The sequence below is a fragment of the Neovison vison genome, chromosome 13 (assembly GCF_020171115.1).
Source record: "Neovison vison isolate M4711 chromosome 13, ASM_NN_V1, whole genome shotgun sequence".
Classification (NCBI taxonomy): domain Eukaryota; kingdom Metazoa; phylum Chordata; class Mammalia; order Carnivora; family Mustelidae; genus Neogale; species Neogale vison.
In genome coordinates this window covers 15,386,715-15,409,401 of record NC_058103.1, presented here as the reverse complement: position 1 = coordinate 15,409,401, position 22,687 = coordinate 15,386,715, and the positions used below count along the sequence as shown (strand labels likewise).

Genomic DNA, 22,687 nt, shown 5'->3' with positions numbered 1-22,687 from the left:
TCTCAGGACCCTGGGATCATGACCTGAGCCGAGGGCAGAGGCTTAACCCACTGAGCCACCCAGGCGCCCCTGATTTGCCTATTTTAAGATAGAATTGATGTTACTAATTTGGTGTTAGTACTAAAAAATTATCTTCTTCATCCGTAGAGGGAAAAGATTATGAGGAATGGAGGTAGGGACTCTGATTTTTTTAATTACAATACCCAAATAGACCCTTTCTAGTTCTCTTTCACTTCCTTTTCTGTATTTTTGTCCTCCAGCAATTTTCAGTGAAGGAGTTCTACCTGAAAATCATTCCCTGGCGCCTTTATACCTTCCGAGTGTGCCCAGGAACAAAAGTAAGTTGAACCTTACATCTGCTTCCTGCTGAGTAGACTTCAACCCTGGAATGTTTCTGCCTTTTCTTTTTTCCTAGAAGGGCTTTTGGTGTTTCTGGAAGTTCTTATCATGCACACAGGATTCATTGCCAAATAAAGAAAGGGTTGTTTTCTCCTCACAACCTGGCATGAAGAATATAGAAGTTCTAGAAGGGCACATGCCTACAGAAATAGGAATTAGTAGCAAGTCAGAATTCTTCAACAGTTATCTTTTGCCACTGAGACTAAGTTAATGGAGATAGTGCTGGCAGTTCTGGCCCAGGCTTGGTTTCCCAGCGTGCTGAAGTTAACTCTTTTAGAATGAGCATTCTCATATATTAAAAACATTTGTTTTAACTTCTCTGAGCTTTTGGAATCTGAAGGTGAATTGCTTTTCCTCCAGCCAGTCTGTCCAACCTCGTCAGGTAGTCATTTGTGTCTTATATATATCTTTTTTTAAAAGAATTTATTTATTTGAAAGAGAGAGCATGGGAGAGAGAAAGAGAAAGAAAGAGAGTACTAGCAGGGGAAGGGGCAGAAGGAGAAGCAGGCTCCCCACTGAGGAGGGAACCCAACATGGGGCTCAATCCCAGGATCATGACCTGAGCCAAGACAGACATTTAACCGACTGAGCCACTCAGGTGTCCCTTTATCTTACATGTCTTTACTACCTTCATCCTCCTTCGGTTTTATGTTAGGAGAACTGTCCTGTTGCCTATGATCCTCACTAACTCCAATTAGTGAAGTTAGTGACTCCACTAGTAGTAACTATAGTAACCAGTGACTAACTAGTAGTAACTAGTAGTAACCAGTAACTCCGTAACCGAAATAATTTTAAGTACTTCGGATCATAGAGCACTTGACAGGAAAAACAAGGTGATATACTCCTGGGAAATACTGGCTTAGAGGAGACTTACTTAATTTGTTTATGGGTTGGTACCGAAGGTTAGGGATGTGGAAAGTTTTTGCTGGATTTGAGGGTTTTATAGGTTAACGCCTTCTCTTTTTTTCCTTCATTAGTTTTCATACCTTGGCCCCGACCCTGTTCATAAGCTGCTCACACTGGTGGTAGATGATGGCATTCAACCACCTGTGGAGCTCAGCTGTAAGGAGAGGAACATTCTAGCAGCCACTTTCATCCGCTCCCTCCATAAGAATATAGGTAAGATTGGACAGGGGTTCTGACAGGAAAGGCAGGAGCTCCAGCCACCCTGGGCGTCTGAAGATGTGGGGCGGACTGCACAGATGTCTTGTAATGAGGCTTTCATCATGATGGATCTTTTCGCTCCTCAGGAGGCTCTGAGACCTTTCAGGACAAGGTGAACTTCTTCCAGCGAGAGCTTCGGCAGGTACATATGAAAAGACCACATTCCAAAGTCACCCTGAAGGTCAGCAGACACACCTTGCTGGAATCGGTGGGTAAAGTTTCATTTCCACCGTCAGTGGTCAGGGTTTTGCAACTAGAAACCTCTCCGGTGTTGGGTTATATCCCCCAGGTCATCTTTTATGAACCCCAAATTTCTCTTTAAACGTATCTATTAAAGACTGCTCTTTTCTGTGTCTGATTATACTAAGTTTGGGGTGGATTTGTTCAAGACGTATTACCAAGGAGAGAGACTAGTTGACACATTGGCTTTACAGTCTGTACTAAACTAGTTCCTGCACCGTCTCTTGGAACCTCTGTGTGGGGAAGGGAGAAGCAGTTGTCACAGAGGAGCATTCTTGTTCTTGCATCCCTGGCAGAGAAGAGCTCTTGCTGGGTTAATAGGAAATGATTTCTGTTGTCACCCTGGTCTGATGGAAAAGGAACACCTGATGTCTGTCTGTCTCCACTGCACAGACTCTGGCTTGGTTCTTGCATTCCTCAAGAATGAGAAGGCTTGGTCCCTGTCCAGAAAGTGTTTGTGATGTTTGGCTCTGGTAGGTGTGACTGGAAACCCCTTTTCTCAGCCACATTCTCTGTGTGGCATGGCTCCCTGTCTGAACACAGCCCTGTGAATAGAGAGTTCCAGTAGACGCTGCACTTTACTGAAAACCAGGGTTCCTTGGTTCTCTTGCTGACAGCTTACTAATTTGACTCCTTTTATTTCTTTATGTAAGAGTTTTTTCATTAATAAAATGAACATTAAAAAAAAACCCACTTCAACTTCCCAACAAAGCAGTGCTGTAAAGATGAATTAAATTGTTTTTTGAAATCTTAAATTTCTTCTGGAGATACATGTATTTAAAATATGAAATGATATGATTAAAGTTTATGAATACTGCGTCTCCTCCAAGTACTAATGGTTTAAAGGGACAGTGGCGATGTTCTTGTGTTTTTGTCTTTAACATCCAAGAGATGCCTGCCAGTCTTTTGACACTTTCCTTCCCTTCCCTGCTTTTCAGTCTCTGAAAGCCACTCGGAATTTCTCCATCTCAGATTGGAGCAAGAACTTTGAAGTGGTTTTTCAAGATGAAGAAGGTCAGTTTTAAAAGTTCGTGTTGATTTTCTTTAACTCTCTTCCCCACTTCTCCCCTCCTCCTTACCCATTCTCCACAAATCACAAAAATACCCTTGTCGAGCTTGTAGAGCACAGACACATGGACTGGGACAGCAAGCTCTAAGAGTCTGTTCTGGAAGGGAAAGTAACCTTTGTAGAAGAGAAATGTCCATTTCCTGGGACCTGTGTTCTCCTGTGTTTCCATACTGGGGGGGGCATTAACCTAGTGAGTAGAATATCTTGAATCCTGTAATCCTACAGAAAGGGGTGGGATTTTTTTTTTTTTTTAAAGATTAAAAAAAGGCTCCTTAGTTTAGGTGGCTTGGACTGGGGAGACACGATGTAGTGGAACAGAAGGAAAGTGGAGAGTGTCAAACGATGAATGAATGAACACAAGCAGTAAGAAGTGGTAGGTCAGAGTCGCTTTTTTTTTTTAAGATTGATTTATTTTCAGAGAGCATGCATGTGCCAGCAGGGGGAAGGGCAGAGAAAGGAGGGAGAGAGAGAGAGAATGTCCCAAGCAGACTCCCTGCTGAGCTCAGAGCCCAGCTCAAAGCTCGATCTCATAACCCTGAGATATGACCTGAACCGAAATGAAGAGTTGGACGCTTAACCAACTGAGGCCACCCAAGTACCCCCACGTTTTATTTATTTATTTTTTCCACGTTTTATTTTTATTATACTTTTCAGCTCTGGACTGGGGAGGGCCTCGCCGGGAATGGTTTGAGCTAATCTGCAAAGCACTGTTCGATACCACCAATCAGCTCTTCACCAGATTCAGTGACAACAACCAAGCATTAGTGAGTCTGTGACTTCCCCTGTGGGTGGGCGGAAGATGTCAGTTGTGTTGTACTGGAAACTCTTAGAAGGATTTGAGGTCATGAAACTGTCCCGGGAATTTGGCAACCTGTGTCTTGTTCTTAGTGAACCCAAATTAGATTGGCTCCCTCTTCTTTGCCTTTTATTATTTCTTCTGTAAAATAACAGAAAATGCAAATAGGTGAGTATTTGGCTAAAACATAATGCGATGGCTATCTTCTTAGAATGATTAGGCCATTTTCTCAGACCATACCTCAAGCCATTGAATTCCGTAGTAGATCTTTGACTAGGTAGAGGTAGCAGGAGTGGAGAAATAGACTTTGTTTGAAACAAGTTCTGGTTTAGGGGGAAGGCATCACATCATTCGCTGGTTAACTTCCATACTCAGCCAGGGACCACAAACTTAATGTAAGATTTTACCCCTTACTCGAAGTCCCTCTTTGCCCTCTGTCTTCTAATCACTCTAAATTACTCATGGTAGCTACCAAATAGCTAATGCCATTTAGATGATTCTTTGATTCTAACACTGAAATTCCTGCTCCCTTGCGATAAGAATTGGTGAACTAAGCTTGAAGAAAAATGGCCCAGAGCCTTTTAATCTCTTTCTTTGACAGGTCCACCCCAACCCTAATCGCCCTGCTCATCTACGCTTGAAGATGTATGAGTTTGCAGGGCGGCTGGTAGGCAAGTGTCTCTATGAGTCCTCTCTAGGCGGAGCCTATAAGCAACTGGTCCGAGCTCGCTTCACCCGCTCTTTCTTGGCCCAAATCATAGGACTACGTATGCATTATAAGGTAAAGTCTTAGTATACATGTTTTTTTTTTTTAACAAAGGCCTCTGGCTGTTAATTCTGGAATCCCTCCGCTCTGAGCTCATTATTCTTAAGGTTGAAGGGGTAAGTGTTTCTAAACAGTTGCAGATTTCATTTCTGGGAAAGAGTAGTTATGTTCTGTTCTGTCTTTCTGTCTTCTCAGTATTTTGAAACAGATGACCCAGAATTCTACAAATCTAAGGTTTGCTTCATCCTCAACAATGACATGAGTGAGATGGAGCTGGTCTTTGCAGAAGAGAAATATAACAAATCAGGCCAATTGGAGAAGGTGAGAAAGAGAACCAGAGCCCGTGGGTCCCATGGTTCCCAGTCTCCTCTAGAGCAGGGCTACCTACTGGAGCTTTCTGCAGCGATGGAAATATTGTCTCTCTGTGCTGCATTTGAACACCCAAAATGTGCCTGGTTATTCACCAAGTAACTGAAGTGTTCACGTGAGGCTAGTGACAACCGTATCAGGACATTGCATCCCACACGTGATGATCTTGGCCTGTATGATGGCACAAAAGACACACCATTTCTGCTTCCCAGTATAAAAAGAACTGAGTGAAAATCAGGTGTCACTGCACAAGCAGCTTTGGAAGGGACGGAACTTGTTTTTCTCAACTTCAATGGTTGTGATATAGTTAACTCCTATTTTAACACTGTGCTTATATATTTTTTGGCTTTTTTACTAGAAAATTACTGGCCGAAAACATTTCTATTTTAATTTAGTTTAATTTAAACATTTTTTTTAAATTAAAAAAATTTGGGGAGGCCCAAAACATGTCTGATGCAAATTTGGTTTTGTTTCTGTTTTGGGGTTATATAGTATCAGATGATTATGATGACTGTAAAGTTGCAGTATTATTACCACTGAAAGTAAAGTAGCAACGACTAAAAAATTGTGAGCACTGATACTATTGGTACTGATAATCACATGGCCTCTGTGAACACATTGGGAAGATAAAAGGAACAGTGATTCCCATCTTAGAATTTCTGAAATCTTTTTTTATAAAGATTTTATTTATTTATTTGAGAGAGAGAGAAGGAGAGAGAATGAGCATGAGAGGGGGAAGGTCAGAGGGAGAAGCAGACTCCCTGCTGAGCAGGCAGCCCAATGCAGGACTCGATCCCAGGACTCCAGAATCAAGACCCGAGCTGAAGGAGATGCCTAACCAGCTGAGCCACCCAGGCGCCCAGAGTTTCTGAAATCTAAAAAGACTTCTTCACTACTTACCTGGCCTTATTTATCCTCAGATAAGTTGGTTCAGGGGTCTAAGAGACAAGGTCACAAGGGGCTTAATTTTGGATCATTAGAGCTGTTAGAATGTTGCTGACAAGGAACCATGACCTCTTCTGTTGCATCACCACAATTTGACCTGGTCAGAGAAGACTCATTCCAATACCCTGGTAGCCAGTGGACTAGGCCACAGTGGTAAGATGGCTGAAGCTTAGTGTCTGTATAAAACCAGATGTGTTGAGAGGGGGAATGTGCTTCAGAAACTCATCAGTGAGGCTGGGTTCACAGGACATACGGGGCAAGTGTCATCTGATCGTCTCCCATCCACAGCTTCCCCCGTCCTTTGCCTCTTCTTTCAGGTTGTAGAACTCATGACAGGTGGAGCTCAAACCCCAGTCACAAATGCAAATAAAATCTTCTATTTAAATTTATTGGCCCAATATCGACTGGCCAGTCAAGTGAAAGAGGAGGTAGAACACTTCCTAAAAGGTAAGAGCCCGTCTACTCTTGGCCTTGAGAAAAAAACCCTGTATCCATGGTATGGGTATGGCTTTAACTCAGCCACTTTGTTTCAGGACTGAATGAATTGGTCCCTGAAAACCTTTTGGCTATATTTGATGAAAATGAGCTTGAGGTAAGTGGTTCCAATTGCAGGACCTCCCCCACCCCCAACCCATTCTTGACGCGGTATGTGAGTGTGCCCGAAGGAACCAGCTCGTTACACCTCCTGTTGTGAGATGCGGTGGGAAGTCCTTTATGCAGGAGTTGGTTTCTCTTTTGTCACTCTTCCATGCATTGCTCCTTTCTCCAGCTTTCAGAACATTAGAATGTGAGCATTAGAAACCAAATAACTAATTATTTTTGAAGAGTAATAATGAATAGTCATTTATTCATCCAGTATTACGGATACTCATTGAAGAGTAAAGAACATTGGTATTGTGTACAGTCCGTGTAAATCCTGTGACATTTAAAGTTGATTTAGGGGAATAATAGAATTTATTTTTTCGGGGACTATTTATCAAGTATCTCTTACAAGACAGGGACGTTTGAAGCACCAGGGAGCCAGTAATGAATAGGTCAGAGTCCCTGCCCTCATAGAGCTTTGTTCCAGGGAAGGAGACAAACCAAAAGATGTGATATATTTCAAAGTTTGGGGCTACGACACTATACTGTCAATATATTCTTATCGCAGATCCTGTAACAACTGCAAAATGGACCTAGGATGGTGAATACCATTCTATGATTATCAAAAGAGAAGTTGTGGGCAAAAAATAAAATCAGGAGGTCATTGATCTGTTGCGCACAAATGGTACATACGAGGCAAGTTATTGGTTCCGACTTGCCACGGCCTTTATGAGAAGTGTGCTTTGCAGATTAGTTCCTCTAAGGAGATTCTTCCTCAAAGAAAAGAAAACAGAACAGTCATTTCAGATGGTCTTATACAGTGTTTATTCTTATTAACGGAACCAGCCTCAAGAACAAGAATCAAAGTCACGTGTCATTTTCTTCACATGTGTACCTTCAGACATGAAATTCAAGCAAAATGAATGTTCCATCTTTCACTCAGCCTCACGTTTCCACTAGACCTGTCACCTAGTGCTGGTGTTTTCCGGGCTGAGGAACAGCTACTGGTGTATTTTGGTTTATTATGAAGCATAACCTTCGTGAGATTTGTTAAAGTGAGGAGGAAGGACGGACACGGTCTCTCAGAATTGTTCCATACCCCACTCTTACTCATTAGCTTACGGTTCTTTTTGAAGGAGCCAAAGCTCCTCAGGCTTAATTTGGGCTTTTCTTGTCTCTTGGTGAGGACATATCATTCTTTAGAGCTGTTGAACGAGCATTCGCAGTCTGCTATGTCACATTCTGGATCCAGAACCAAATTAGGACATCAGCAAGAGGTTGAGGCCTCTGATAGCATTCATTTCTCATTTTTTGGTGTACTTTTTAAATTCATCTGATCAAGTAGAGGCAGGGCTGAAGGGAAGTTGGTAAAAGTTCAAGCCACAAAAGGATGGGTGCTGGGAAACAGGAAGGGCCATCTGACAAATTCAGAAATGGAGCTGGGGGTTTTCATCAAAGGGGAGGGGCCTGCCTTTTTTCCCTGGTATTCCCAGGCCATGTATAGAGCAGACTCAGTAAATACTTGGTTCTCTTTCTGTCTTTTGTTTCAATTCAAAATAATCTACAGCAGTAGTTCTTTTGTTTTGGGGGTTTTTTTTTGAAGATTTATTTATTTTAGAGAAAAAGTGTGCATGAGCAAGGGGACGGGGCGGAGGGGGAGAGAGAGAGAGAGAGAGAGAGAGAGAGAGAGAGAAGCAGACTTCCCACTGAGCACAGAGCCTGACACGGGGCTTGATCCCATGACCCTGGGGTCATGACTGAGCCGAAATCAAGAATTGGACACTTAACCGACTGAGCCACCCAGGCACCCAACCAAAGCAGTAGTTCTTAGTTAGAGATATGCACTGGTAACAGGAAACTTTCTCAAAGTACACAAGTTTCTAACCCATTCCTAGAGATTTTGATTCAGTGGGTCTGGGGTAAGGGCACGGACATCTGCATATTTTTTTTTTTTGAAGCTGGGCGATTTTTACCACATTGGTTGGAACCATTGGCCTGTTACAATTGATTTTCCTAAGGCAGAGTTCTGGCATTATGATCTCACCTTATCGTGTTTTTCCTGGTGTTTCCTTTATTCCATGTTTTGCATGTTAACATAAGTAGTTTTGATCTTATATTGGGTGTTTGTCCCCTGACTGTCCTAGTAACACCCAACTGTCCTCTCCAGCTGCTGATGTGTGGGACTGGGGACATCAGTGTGTCTGACTTCAAAGCCCATGCAGTGGTTGTTGGCGGCTCATGGCATTTCCGAGAAAAGGTAAGTGGGCCAAACTTCTTTTCCGTGGATTTGTGCCACTTTGCAAGGAAAAACTTTCAGAAGAAAATTGCCAAGGAGTCAGATAGGCAGACACATCATTTGGGGAGAAAATGGTCCACAAGGAAAAGACAGGTGGTTGTCCAAACAGAAGGGAGCCCCGGTCCCCAAGGGCTGCTCCAGCTGCCACAGGAGCGGTGCATTAGAAAGGTGAAGAAACAGAACCAACCAGTCAGAGGCCGCCCCGCTGACGGTATGACAGTGTACATTCCTGGAGCTGTCGACTCTCCCCGTGGCTACCCGTGTCCCCCACTTCCGGCTCTCCTCCTCGTCCCCCAGAGTCCAGTGCTAGGCTGCACACTGAGCGTGACCCGACCTTGTGCTCTCCCTGCCAGGTCATGAGGTGGTTCTGGACCGTGGTGTCCAGTCTGACCCAGGAGGAGTTGGCTCGGCTGCTACAGTTCACAACGGGCTCCTCTCAGCTGCCACCTGGAGGTTTTGCCGCCCTCTGTCCCTCGTTCCAGATTATTGCCGCTCCCACCCACAGCACACTCCCGACTGCGCACACGTGGTAGGTCCCACGCCGCCCAGGGCACCCTCTGGAGGGGGAGGCTCTGCCAGCCCTGGCCAGTGTTTCTGGCGCGCGAGTCCATCGCTTCTCCCCTTGCTCTTCCAGTTTCAACCAGCTGTGCCTCCCCACGTATGACTCGTATGAAGAGGTTCACAGGATGCTGCAGCTGGCCATCAGCGAGGGCTGCGAGGGCTTTGGCATGCTCTGACCACTCCCCGGCCACGCGCCCCCGGCCCCCGTGCTTCCTGGAGCACCTGGGTGCGCGTAACACCGTGAGAACCACCGACCCCAACACCTCTCCGTCGGCCAGAAGCTGCTGCATGCTACCCGGTGTCTGGAGGACTTGCTCACCTCCCCCCCGGGTCGCTCCCTCGCTGCCCCCTCTGCATCCCCGCCCCCTCCACTTCGCCACGCCCCGGCCCCCAAGCCACTTCGGCGGGGGCCCATGGAGTCTGCGCTGCTCTCTCCTGAGGAGAGGACCGTGCTGCTGTCACTTCAGTTGGTTCTCAGAAGATCTCAGGACCAGGAGCTGCTTCAGGATCGGAGGGAGATTACACAAAGGGCTCAGCTTTCTTAGAAGGCTGGGGTCCACCTTCCTCAGGCTCCTGTGCCCATGGCCCATACCAGTCCCTCTGCGGCCCTCACTGCTTGCCCTGTGGGGACGTGAGTCCATCCTGGGCACAGGGCGATCGCCTCTCTCACCAGAAGCTGGGAGGAGCGCAGATGGCAAGTGGCCCACCTGCACAGTCTTCACTTTTGTCCCTCTGCACCATAGCAGGCTCAGGCCGTGGCACTGGACTACCTCTGAGGGGGGACTGATGGCACAAAAGGATCTTTTTCTGTGGTGTCAAAACTGGAAAAGGAACTTTTTCCCTGAAGGCATTTCTGGAAATGATCATTAATCCATAAAGAACTCTCTAAGCTTTTTCTTGAGTTTGAGCCAGTGAGAGAAACAGACCCAAGAATGTGAAAGATAGCTGGGGCATAGCTTCCAGTGCTGAAAATGATTTTCCTTTAGGGCATGTCTAGGCCTATGGCCGGCTTGAAGACTACTGATGTTTGTCCCTGAGTTTGTTCTGTACACAGAGGTGTGGCTGGGCCCGGCCGCTTACCTCCAACTTCTGCAGCCTGCTAAGAGCTAGGGATTCTTTAGCTTTCTACGGAAGAAAATTTTTGTAGCAAGGGTTTGGGAGCAGTAAGACTAGCATGCTAACAATCCCTGGCTCTCTTTGCCTGGTATTCTCTGGCAGCACTGAAGCAAGGAAAAAGGAACCAATGGTCAAGTGCTCGGTCACAGGTCCGTGGGGTCAGGGACTGGGAACATGCAGAGAGAAGCTGTGTCCGACGACAAACACCCAGCCGCCCACTAACTTCCTTCCGTGTCTGAGTTGCCAGCAGGAGCCCTGGTGGAGGGAGGACGATCTCGTAGATTCACTGTGACATGGTGATTGACGAGAACCCACAGCAGGCCCTTGCAAAGTCACACCACCCTTTTTCATGACCATTTGAATGCAGACATTTTCAAGACTCAAAATCTCATCAACTTCCCAAATACCTGTTTTTAAGAAGGCTTTGCTACAAGCTACCATTCTCAATGGGGCATTCAACTCTGAGAATACTACAAGCCATCTTTACTGCCAAAACCAGCAAGCCTGCAGAGTCCAGAGGTGAGGCGGGACCTATGGCCATGCCTCGGCCTCCTGGAAGCCTGTCTGAGCCCTCCTGTTCCCAGGGATCACAAGGAACCAGCCCTCCTGAGCTGCTCCCATCATGGCCTGACCTCACTCCTTCGCAGTTGTCATTTGTCCTTCTTGGCGTGGGTGCTGACGTCACTCATTCTTGGGGTCCAGGATCCAGCATCAGGGCCTCGACATCCCAGCCAGGGCCCTCCATGCCACACAGTCGCTGCTGTCCTCAGGGACCAGGACAAGGTGCTGCTGCTTGCCCCAGTGTTTTCCCATCGGATGAATACAGGCAGGTTTTGTCATCACCCTGGAAACACGATGCTGCCCCTCGAGACTCCTGGGGGCCCAGGGGCTGGTTCTGCTGTCTTTGGCAGTTGCCCCTCTTCTGGATTCTGCATTCTCCCCTCCAACAGCCCTCTAGAGACTGATGCTGGAGCTCGAATTGATTTTCTTGTCGAGATCTGTCGTTTTCAGCTCTAGTCGTAGCACTCTTCAGAGCATCCTCGGGGCCAGTGTGGCCCAGCTGCGGCAGCTCACAGCCCCGTGGGGGTCCCCAGCCCCAGGGGCTTCACTGAACAAAAACCCTTCGGTACTGTTGTGGTTTTCTATTCCTCCAGTGTACTCTGTCTCCTAAATCTGTTCCAAAGCATCTTGGCTCAGTTTGGCCTTTTCCTTTACCTTTTCTTCTAAGCCTGCTTTGGTCCCAGCCAGTTTGCGGAAAAGGTACATGTCAGAGAGAAGGAGGAACACCTGTTACTTCTCGAGCAATTGTGAATCTCACATTTCTTATTTTGGCCAGTCCTTTTCTTTATGCCCTGGGGGCCCAGGTACTTGGGGGGCCAGGTAAACGCCTGGCCTTGTAGCATCTTGGAAGGAGACCAAGCGAGCACCGAGGGAACACCAAGGAGAGCATCAGCATGTTTCCTAGAGACCACGCGCTGCTGCAAATCCGTCAGGCCAGGCAAAGGGGCCAGACTGCTGCAGTGACAGTGTAAATATTTTGTACAATAAATAAATGGATAATTGGAAAGGACTGAGGAGCAAGTGACTTCTTTAAGTGGCGTTTTAGGGCCCAGACTGGAGGCGGGGAAGGAAAAGAAAGATTTAGAAGTGTTTTTGCATTTCCCCAGGTGATAGCTTCAAAAGCCACGAGCTCAGGGTAGAATCTCCCTGCAGAGCCCTGGCCCACCCTGGGCTTCTCACACTTTCATCCTTCCTCATTGCTGTCCCTGATGCCAGGCGGGGCCACAGTGCGGGACACAGGCTTATGCTCAGCTCCGGAAGAAGAAAGCAGTTTGGCAAGAGCAGAGGATGTCTGCTCTCCTGAGTCTTTTCAATCTTCATTTGTTGTTTGATGTAAGAAGCTCAGCATAGAAAATTTGGAAATTAAAAAGAGGCCAAGAGAAATCATTGACCTGCTATCCAGATGTCACCACTGCTAACTGATACATGTAGGCTTCTAGTTTGCATATGATCACATTTATTTCCATACCTCTTCCTCCCAAGCGAGCTAGGCGTGGCAGACAAAATCACTGCTCCTCAGACATTTGTGGGTGGTGGGTGGTACCAGTTGGTACCAAAAGAATTGGTACCAATTCTTTTCCAGCTGAAGGTAAGCTTGGCAGAGAGAGAAAACCAGACCTCTGATTTGGGGCCTGGAAGGAAGAGTAGCATGGACCCTGGCTTTGTTGGGAAAGTAGTCAACGGTGTCATGACACATTAGTTCCCAATCTGAAAAATTTAAAAAAAAAAATACCCTTTGGAATTGTTTTTAGAATATGATTTTTGCCCAATCTCCCAGACCTGGTGAATTGGAATCTTTGTCTGAACACCACTCTTTTAAAGAGTCCATTCACTCTACTCCGACCTCCTCAAGCTCCTTGGTGATATGAGATGCCCTTAAAAAACCAAAATTCTGTCCTCCTAACTTCATATTTTTAGATTAACAGTCTTAGGTCTCTTACACTTGTTGCTGTTGTGACCTTGAGTGGCTGTGAACATTCATCATTGGTTGATTTCAGCCTATCATAAAGTTATTCCTTTTTTTAAAATGTTCTTTGTTTATTTATTTAGAAGAGAGAGCAGAGGCAGGAGCAGAGGGAGAGGGACGGGCAGACTCCATGCTGAGCATCGAGCCTGATGCGGGGCTCAGTCCCAGGACCCTGAGATCGTGACCTGAGCTGGAATCAAAAATCGGATGGATGCTTTAACAGCCTGAGCCACCCCAGCACCCTCTGTCATAAAGTTATTCTTAAGACTCAAGATGGTGGTAGGATTGTTCTGGAATTGACACTGTAGATAATAGCGTCAGCCTGGCATGAGCCGTTACCTCTGACCCACGGCAGATAGAGCCATCAGATCTCCACCGAGCCACACTTCTCTTGTAGGGGCACAACCGAGATTCTCTTGCAGGGGGCGTGAAGCAGAGGCTTTCCTTGTGCTTCACAAAGACCCTCAAGCATAACAGAACAGCTCCAGGTTTTGTGATACTTACACTTAAAAATGAATGTCCTTTTTCTTTTTATTTTGAGATGTAATGTAGATTTTTTAAAAAGGTCTACAGGCATGTACAACTTAATAAGTAATAATAAAGGAAACACATGTATGCGATAGTGGCATTCAAACCAAAAAATAAAACACTATAGCATTGCTGAGCAAGTCTCCCACCCCTCCAGAAGTAATTGTTATCCTGATTTCTATGGTCCTTGTTGCGTCAATTCCCTTTTGGAACAATCTGTCTTAAAAGTCACAGTGGGGAAGGGAAAAATAAGAGGCCGTGTGATCTCTTGATAAGATACTTACCAAGGTTAATTTCTCTGTAGTGATTACTACACATCACAATTAGTCTAAAGCGAAGTTGGAGGTCATTGTTGTGCCAGGAGGCTCTAGTTCTGATTCTTTTTTTTTTTTAAGATTTTCTTTATTTGACAGACAGAGATCACAAGTAGTCAGAGAGGCAGGCAGAGAGAGAGGGAAGCAGGCTCCCTGCTGAGCAGAGAGCCCGATGCGGGGCTCGATCCCAGGACCCTGGGATCGTGTCCTGAGCTGAAGGCAGAGGCTTAACCCACTGAGCCACCCAGGTGCCCCTCTAGTTCTGATTCTTGATGCTGAACCTGATGAGTCATAGTCAAAGACAACAAAGTATTCCCCCAGCTATTCTAAATTGAATACTTTTCTTTTATACCCTGAACAGGTTTTGGGGGCTGGTCTAATGTGATCGTGATTCTCTTTGGTGCTCAGCAGCAGGTTCTCAAGTATCGTATAAGTGTCCTATGGAAAAGGAGCCTGTGCGCAATTGTCTCAGAAGTTTGTGAAATGGGCTAGTATTTCTGACTTAGGGTACTGAGTCTGTGCAGCCTCTAACATGAATGCCATTCCAAAGTTACCTGAGAGCTTAGTTGTTTGGATTTGGAGTGCGCATGGGGTGGATTTCGAAACCCACGGGGAGCTGTGATGATGTAGGCTTGTGAGCGACAGAGCGGTGCCGCCTAGAGCTAGCTGTACCTTGCTGTGAGTCCTTCTCCGCCCCCCACCCCGAGTTCAGTTAGCCTGAATTCTGCTCCTAGAAGAACACATTGTGGTAGCCAGAGCAGGAACCTGGCTCAGGTGTGGTCTTTAAAAGATGGTCCCTGAATTCCTGACGCGATGTGGAGGACACAGCCTCTCCAGATGGCAGAGGAACGATAGCTGTAGGTTTTGGATACGGCATCATAAGTAACTTTGGCAAACTCGTCCGTGTTATCAGAGCCCGCCAGCTGCAGCAGCTTCTCCAACACAAGGTAGTACGTCTAGGAGCAGGGATCAAACACATCACAGAACCGTGATAGCCATCACCTTCCAAGAACATTGTGGGGCTCCCCTTCTAGTTTCCTTTATAGACTTTCTTCAGGGAAACGACGGATGGTTAATGCCTCCAGGATGAAGCCTCTGGGTGTGGTTGCTGCCCGATTAGCAGACCAACATGGTCTGTATAATCTTCAGCCATCATGAATGCCTTTAGACCAGGGTTAGCTGGCGAACCAGGCAGCTTTCTGAGCAAGCAAGATCTTAGGACTTCATCTCTTAGGAATGACTCTAGGAAGAAGTAAGTCTGGGACTAGTCAAGGAGCTAGGTGAGGAGATAACATCATTGCGTTTTTGACCAGGTAGCCTGCCCTAACTTGTCTGCTATGTCTCAGACTCCAGAGCCTCTGGGCCTATGGCCTCCCCTGAAGCAGAGGCATCTGTCATTCAGCCCATTCTCAAAAGAAGATGTTCCTAGACACGCTTGCATCAAGTGGGCAGAATGGGGCCCTCAAAGGATAAAGAGCCATGAATTGATGAGTCTGAACGTTTCTGTTTTGTTTTTAACTCTGTGGTTCAACTTTGCGCAGGACAGTCTTCTTTCAGTATTAGTTTTGTGACCTGTGAAATGATGTAATTAACTAAATAAGAAAATTAACTAATAGCTTCAAGCTCTTGGAAGGTTTTCCTCTATATAGTATGTGTGTGATCATACTGACCACGGCTTAGGGCCCTGGCAATTTCCATGCCAGGAGGCAACATGGATCTAGGGGCATTGGAGGATGCTAGAGTGGGTGGCGGGTATGGAATGGTGGCTCCCGTCCCTGCTTGCCGTGTTCAAGCAGGCCAGAGAGAATGGGTATTCAAGACATCCAGCCCGTACCTCTGCGAAAAAGGCCCCAGGTCAGAAGAGACCTCCTCTCCTTCCTTCATATGACCTTCTAAAAGCCAAAAAAGGTCTTTGAGGGGACTGTATTTCAAACCTATTTTATGTGGCGTAGGCAACCCTATGATAAGCAACCTAATACCCTTGACTTCCTTAGCTCATCTGGTTACCAAATAATGATAGTAGCTGCCATTTTTTTTTTTTTTTAGTTCCACCCTTATGCTGGGAGTTTAATAAATACTATCTTTCTTACACTGACAATGACCCTGCAAGGAAGGTCTTGTTTTCTCCATTCCACAAAATCACAATAAACTCAGAGAGGATACATAACTGCGGAGTTTCCTTAGCAAGTGGCAGAGCTGTACTTGAACATGGGTCTGTTTCATGTCAAGACCCAAACTCTTTTCACATCGCTGGTTTGTCTCGGGCAGATTAGTCTAGACAAAGGAACAGGTGCTGGGCCACCAGAGCTCACTGACTCTGCCTTACAATTGTTTGGTGACCCTGTGTGGCAGATGAACACTTTATACCTCTGTCTTATACCTGTCAGTCACTTGAGGATTTGCGATTTACAGGGGGAGAAGGCCCTACCCCAAGAAATACAGCTATTGTGGGGGGCACCTGGCTGGCTCAGTTGGTAGAGCATGGGGGACCCCAGTTTAAAAAAGAAAGAAAGGAAGAAAAGGAATAAAGGAAAGAAAGAAAAAGGAAGGAAGGAAGAAAAAAGAAAAAAGAAGGAAGGAAGAGAAAGAAAGGTAACTATTTGGTGTGACTTTAAAATATTTTGCATCTAGAAAGTTCCACAGAATACCAACTAACGGTTTGCGTGAAGTGACTTCCAAGTTTAAATGAACCTGCATAAAGAATACAAGAAACTCTTAAGGATATAACCGAGGGGGGTGGAGATCCTGGAATTTTAATATCCCCACTTTGGTAGAAAAACCATAGGTCTCACGCAAATGAAATCATTAGAATGAGGTCAGACACGCCACACAATACCCTGATGCTTATCTCTGATAACTAAGTCTGCAGAAAAAAAGCTTCATTTAAATAAATCTTTTCTCTCTAAACTTTCCTTACACGAAACACAGCACCGTTTGGTAAAGGCCAAATTCCTGGTGGTTATCTCACTGAGGAAGCAGACATTTTCAAGAATGCCAGTTAAAGGGAGACCTACCCCTCACACAAGACTGATTCTGTTGGAACTATCAACACAGCATCTTCCCCAGGGTGGGGGTCCTGTAACTGTCTGGGATGAGGTCACCATTTCTACAACCGCACTTCACCTGCATTATGGATCTTGCACATGAAGGAATCTTTTGGAATCCTCACACCCTCCTACAGACCAGCAATGTTCCCTCTCTCCTCAGAACTCCCACTCAAAGGAATTGCCAGGACATTCCTCTGTTTGCCTATTAGCAGAGTCAGGGATATCAGAGTATTTGCAAGCCAACTAGAAAGCCTTTGATGGCTTTTATGTTCTGTTGAAAACAAAATGTTGTGTTATTGTGTAAGAGGAAGACTGTGTGTGTGTCATCATTTTGTGCTAGATCTCATAAGTTCTGGGTCTCATCCTGCTCCAAACTGTCATTTCATTTCCTATAAATGTATACCCCCTGCCACACCACCCCCCAAAAACCAAATGCCAACATCTGACGTTTCTGTTCCATCACTGGGTTTGTGGCCTCCCTTTTCCCTTTTGTTCTTTGCACGTCCACACGTTAGCAGACTTTTCCTGTGAATCAGGCAGGCACTGTGCTACGAGCCAGGGACACGAGACAGAACGAGATCCCTGTCTCTGAGCAGCTCACCATCTTGTCTGGGGAGACAGACCTATAAAAAATCCAGTTTCCTTCATTTCCTTCCCCCAAGGCTTGAACACCCAAACCCATCACCACCCATCCCCATAGTTTCTCTCATTCTTGTTTAATTGGGGTGGGGGGAGCATTTCTGTTTATGCATTTGGAGACTTTCCATACTACAGGAATAACGGCTGCAGTGAAATTCATCTAGCTCCTAACACATATACAAAGGGAGGGAATTTATGTTCCTTGTTGATTTGCAGAGAAGCAAAGGCCTTTGGAAAGATGGATTCCAAACCAGGAGACCCCCATTGTCCCATAAATAGGCCATCACCTGAACAGACCTAGGAAAATCTGGGAAAAGGAACTTTGCAATCTCAGGATCCAATCTCCCCTTAATCTCTTCTTCCAGACGAAGCAGACCTGAAGTGTTGACTTTGGCAGTGGTAAGACTGGCCAGTAGCCTGCAGCTCAGTGAATGAAATTAATATCTTGAGTGGATGGGGAGAGGGAGGAATCTCCAACACTAGCAGCCATCAGAAGGGTTCATACTGAGGTGGCAGAGGAAAGAAAGTAATTCCATTTCCAGTGAATCCAGAGACATGAAGAGGCAAATCAATTTCATGAACAGCCCTGAAATTGGTTGACTGAGACCATTAGGGGTGGAAACACGGAGCTTCACTCCAATTTCCCTTGACGTTAATTACACCCAGGAAATTGAAGTGCTTCCTCACCTCTTTGTGGTGTGCTGTAGCTGACGCCTAGTACCCTCTGGGGTTTGAGTAAGTCCTAGCATTGATCCCCTCAAGCTTCTGAGCTGGATCACAGCTGGATGGCCCTTGGGGTCAGGCCATGGCCTTTAGGAAAACCTTCAGTCTTCTTTTCCCAGAGGGATTTCTCCTCTGATACTTTGTTTATGATCATGCTGGCCTATGTCTCCTCAAATACTCAAAGCACCAGAACTAAACTTGGGTGTTCTCCTATAGATCTGGCACTTGCTCTCCTAGTCAGGGGAGACATGTTGTTGGATCCTGACAGACTCTGGAGGTGGGTGGGGAGGTCTGGCGGTGGGTGTGGGTACAGCAGCCGTGCGTGCATTCGTCTCCTTCGCAGCGGTTCTGGTTTCAACAGTTCTGACTTCGGATCCCTTGAGATCATACACCTTGAGAACTGTATTGTTTTGGCATCCAACTCATGGCTTCCAGACAGCCTCTCATACCTGGAAGCAGCGCTTTAAAACTCTTTTTCTCAGGCCATATCTGAAGTTTTGGCTCCAAAAATGCCATTGTGCTTTAGCTATACGGGGATTAAAAAAAGCACAGCTCCAGTCCTGCTTTTAGGGCGCAGGCTGGGCTCAGGGGCTTGGCGCGGTGGGAAAAAGGGGCCAAGATAGTGGTTGGCACAAGGATATGGAGAACTCTGGAAGCGGAGCCAGAGACTCTGAGGATTGAGGCCCAGGAAAGTTTGGCACGAATAAAAGCTGGGTATTTAACCAGGAACAGTCCCTCTATTTTTCTCAGCCTTGGCAGCGGGTCAGAGCAACAAGCAGTTCTAGCAAGGTCCACATCCTTCCTATTGTCTCCACCCCAACCTCACTCATCGTCCCAAACATCTGCTTCAGATTTGGGCCCTTGCCTTCTCCCCAGTTCCTGTACCAAACAGCGGTGGCGAGGGTGAGGGCAAGGGGCAGGTCTGCAGGTGTGAGATGGGGCAGAAGTAGAGGTGGAAGGCTCTGGGAAAAGTCTTTTAAAGGTTTTGTTTCAGGTGCCGCCGAAGGATGAAGAGTCTGATCTATTTTTTATTTTTTATTTTTTAAAAGACTTTATTTATTTATTTGGCAGACAGAGATCACAAGGAGGCAAAGAGGTAGGCAGAGAGAGAGGAGGAAGCAGGCTCCCAGCCGAGCAGAGAGCCTGATGTGGGGCTCGATTCCAGGACTCTGACCTGAGCCGAAGGCAAAGGCTTAACCCACTGAGCCACCCAGCCACCCCTATTTTTTTTTAATGTACATATATATCACCAAAATCTAACCAGTAAGTTGTTTCACTTTCTGGATAAAGGGAGCAAGGGAGGGAGGGAACTGAGACCACTGGGACGTCTTCAGGCCATCACATGGCCTGCTTTTCAAAAGGCAGCTCACCCCGGAGGGAGTAACCGAAGTGATTAATGCCCGCAATGAACAGTCGGGAAGTACTAATGAGGTAGTAAACATTCTTCTCCAGCTGAGGCTAGCCATGGCACTGAAGGGAGCAGCAAGGAAACAAGCCAGAGACAGCGGTCATAGCAGCCTCAAACTTCTCACCTTGACAAAGTCAAACTTTCTCTAGGGCTTGCCCCGAAATGCCAGTCCATTTGATTTTTTTAAAAAGATTTATTTATTTGAGAGAGAGAGAGCGTGAGCAAGCATGGGGGAGGGGCAAAGGGAGAGAGAATCCTAAGCAGACTCTGTGCTGAGTGGGGAGCCTGACCAGGGGCTCAGCCTCAAGGACCCTGAGATCCTGACCTAAGCCAAAACCAAGAGTCAGACCCTTAACCAACTGTACCACCCAGGCACCCCTGTCGGTTCATTTTCAAGTGATAAAAACTCCCCAAGGGAAAATACTGGGGAGCCTTAGGGAGTAACCTCAGAACTGTTAGAATAATAACAGCCAGCATCTAAACCCGTTGTGCCCTCCCTGCTCAAAGAACTGCCTGTGATGACTCCTTTAATCTTCACACGGATCTACAAGATAAAAACAGGTACTACTCCCACGTTCCAGATGAGGAAACCGAGGCAGAGAAGTAACTTGCCCAAGGTTGTCCACCCAGGGACGCACCTGGGTGTCAAGCTGGCCCCTCACTTTATCTCCCACAAGCTCGAAGGTGGTGGAGTTTGGGGGCAGGAGAGTCAAATCCAGAGAATGCTGGGAAGAGAGCGGCTAGTGTGTTGCTTGTCTTCCAACCCCTGGTCCTCGGACTCCGGGGCCAGCGGGAGCCATCTGGTCCCACTTCTCCATCCGGTCCAACTGTTCTGTGCCTCTTGACTTCTGCTGCCCTCCCTGGGCAGAGCTCACACTTTCCACCTGCCTCTCAGACCAGCTGGGGGAGGCTCCCTAGAGACTTGCTGGGGACTCCAGGCCCTGGGGTGGGGTAGGGGGCTGGTGAGAAGAGGCGTTGAAGGGCAGCTCCTGCTGGCCAAGGCCCTGTGGGCTGCCAGGATCACCGTTAAACTTCAAAGCTGCGGGGTGGGAACCAAACCCATCGCTTGGCTGGGGATTTGGGAGCCCCAGTGACAGACCTCACCCTGGCAGGCCTCTGTCTGCAGAGAGGCCACCATATGGGAAACGACAGACTGAAGGCCACCTGAGCTTCCCAGCACCCCCTTCATGTCCTCTTTCCATAGGAGAGAAGAGTGTGCTGGCGAGAGCTGACAGGGCCCTCACCTGACTGGGCCAGAACCCTGCGGACAGTGGGTCACAGGCATGAAATGAACAAACCCAGGTCAGCCCACCTTTGAGCCTTTGCTTATGGTGGGCACTCCAGGAGGACGGCTGCCCAGCTCGGTCCCTCCCACCGCCTTGTCCTTCAGACCCAGCTCATATCAGAGCAGGTGAGGATTAAATAGAATTTATGAAAAAGTGAAACCTTAAAGAAATGGCTATCATATTCTTTTTTTTTTAAGATTTGCATTTTTTAAAGATTGTATTTCTTTTTTTGACACAGAGATGGACAGCAAGAGAGGGAACACAGACAAGGTAAGTGTGAGAGGGAGAAGTAGGCCTCCCGTCAAGCAGGGAGCCTGATGTAGGGCTCGATCCCAGAACCTCAGGATCATGACCTGAGCCGAAGGCAGACACTTAACAACTGAGCCACCCAGGAGCCTTCATATTCTTATTAACGATGGCAAATCCATAGGCACAGATATCTATGGCTTTATTGTAGATTTGAATTTGGAAGATCTCAGTTCCAAACCTGACCTTGGCCCTGCTTAGTTGAATACTCTTGAATAAATTACTTAATGTCTCCTAACTAGAAAATACTGATTCTAACACCCACAGCATACCCCACAAAGGGAGTGTGAAGTTCAAATATAATAGTGGTAAAAGATGTTTGCAAAATCACAGAACCTCCTATGAAATGTGGCATTGCCTTCCCACTTCCTCTGGCTCACGTGGGGCTCCAGCATTGGCAAAGCTCCTATCCCCATCGTGTCTCCCCTTTGGGTGATCTGACCCCTGCCACTGGCCTGGTTGTTGTTAAATGCCTTTGCCCCTTTATTCAGCAAAGGCAAGCCTGGAATTTTTTTCAAAAGAAGCTTTGGTTTAAAAATGAAAAGGGGTAAATTAAGCCAAGCAAACTCAAAAGGAGAGTAATTGGGCTTACGAATATGATGTCTCCTGCTGTGAAGTCCAAGCTTGAGGAGCCTGAGCCATGACCACAAGCATCACCTGTGGTCCCTCCTTGGCTTTGCCTGGTGGACTTGGGTTTGAAAGGTACCAAAGAAAAGGAGAACCCAGAACAAGAGTGAGCCACCGTCTCTCTCTCTCTCTCTCTCTCTCTCTCACACACACACACACACACACACACAGAGGATGTGGCTAAAACCCACAGGTCTTCAAATAGGATGTGTCTGAGCCTCACAGTGAGTCCAGCCACCAGAGGTAGGCGTCCTGAGAAGCTAGGGAAGTATCCACTTGGGGCTCCTTGCTTGCATGAGGACCCCTTCCAAGGTTGTATGTATCTATTTGTCAAGATCTCATAATCTTATAATAATAATTACAATCTCATAATAATCTCTCATAATGTCTGCTAAGGTAAGAATTTTTAAACTGTAATAGTTTTACTCTCTCCACCATGATTTCTTCTGTCACATCCTTCGTGTCAGGTAGGGGGAGGTAGCTGTGGCATTAGGGGAAGTGACTAAAGGAATTTGAGTTGGGAATGCATTCAGTTGAGTCTACTGTCAGATAATCATTTAGTTATGTCAGGAAAACATTCAGTTGGGTTATGTGTAATACACTTAACGCCATGTAATAGTAGCTGACGTAGTTAGAAGTGGCTTTCTGGAATGTTCCCGTGGCCCACTGTGGGGATTCAGCTGATGCAGTGACAGGTACAGGGCCTGATGGTTATGACATCTAGGACGAGAAGGACTCAGGTAAGAGAGGAGAAACAAGGCTGAAATATACAGATTCAGAAGCCCATCTGTGAAAATTCTTTTACTCATCAAATAGTCAAAGTATATTGAGGTTTTTCTGTCATCTGAAGCTACTAGGGGTCCCTTGTTAAGAAAAATAATACAAAATTAGGTACAAAGGAGGGTATTTATTTGAAATAAGAAAAAAGAAATCATAACAAAAATTTTAAGCTAGCAAATAGCACAAACATCACAAAGTC

The 22,687-nt window shown here is 46.4% G+C and overlaps 1 protein-coding gene across 3 annotated transcripts in view; it reads left to right on the top strand.

The window, feature by feature from the left end:
- AREL1 (apoptosis resistant E3 ubiquitin protein ligase 1) overlaps positions 1-11,873 on the top strand; it is a 45,675-nt gene extending 33,802 nt beyond the window's left edge. For all 3 annotated transcript variants that reach the window (XM_044229500.1, XM_044229499.1, XM_044229498.1), the window contains exons 9-20: positions 261-338; positions 1,377-1,518; positions 1,650-1,771; positions 2,742-2,817; positions 3,527-3,636; positions 4,270-4,449; positions 4,630-4,755; positions 6,066-6,195; positions 6,282-6,340; positions 8,498-8,587; positions 8,980-9,155; positions 9,261-11,873. In XM_044229500.1, the coding sequence (XP_044085435.1) occupies positions 261-338; positions 1,377-1,518; positions 1,650-1,771; positions 2,742-2,817; positions 3,527-3,636; positions 4,270-4,449; positions 4,630-4,755; positions 6,066-6,195; positions 6,282-6,340; positions 8,498-8,587; positions 8,980-9,155; positions 9,261-9,363 (1,392 nt within the window). In that variant the 3' untranslated portion in view covers positions 9,364-11,873. The remainder of the gene's footprint in view (positions 1-260; positions 339-1,376; positions 1,519-1,649; positions 1,772-2,741; positions 2,818-3,526; positions 3,637-4,269; positions 4,450-4,629; positions 4,756-6,065; positions 6,196-6,281; positions 6,341-8,497; positions 8,588-8,979; positions 9,156-9,260) is intronic.
- Positions 11,874-22,687: the final 10,814 nt, after the last annotated feature.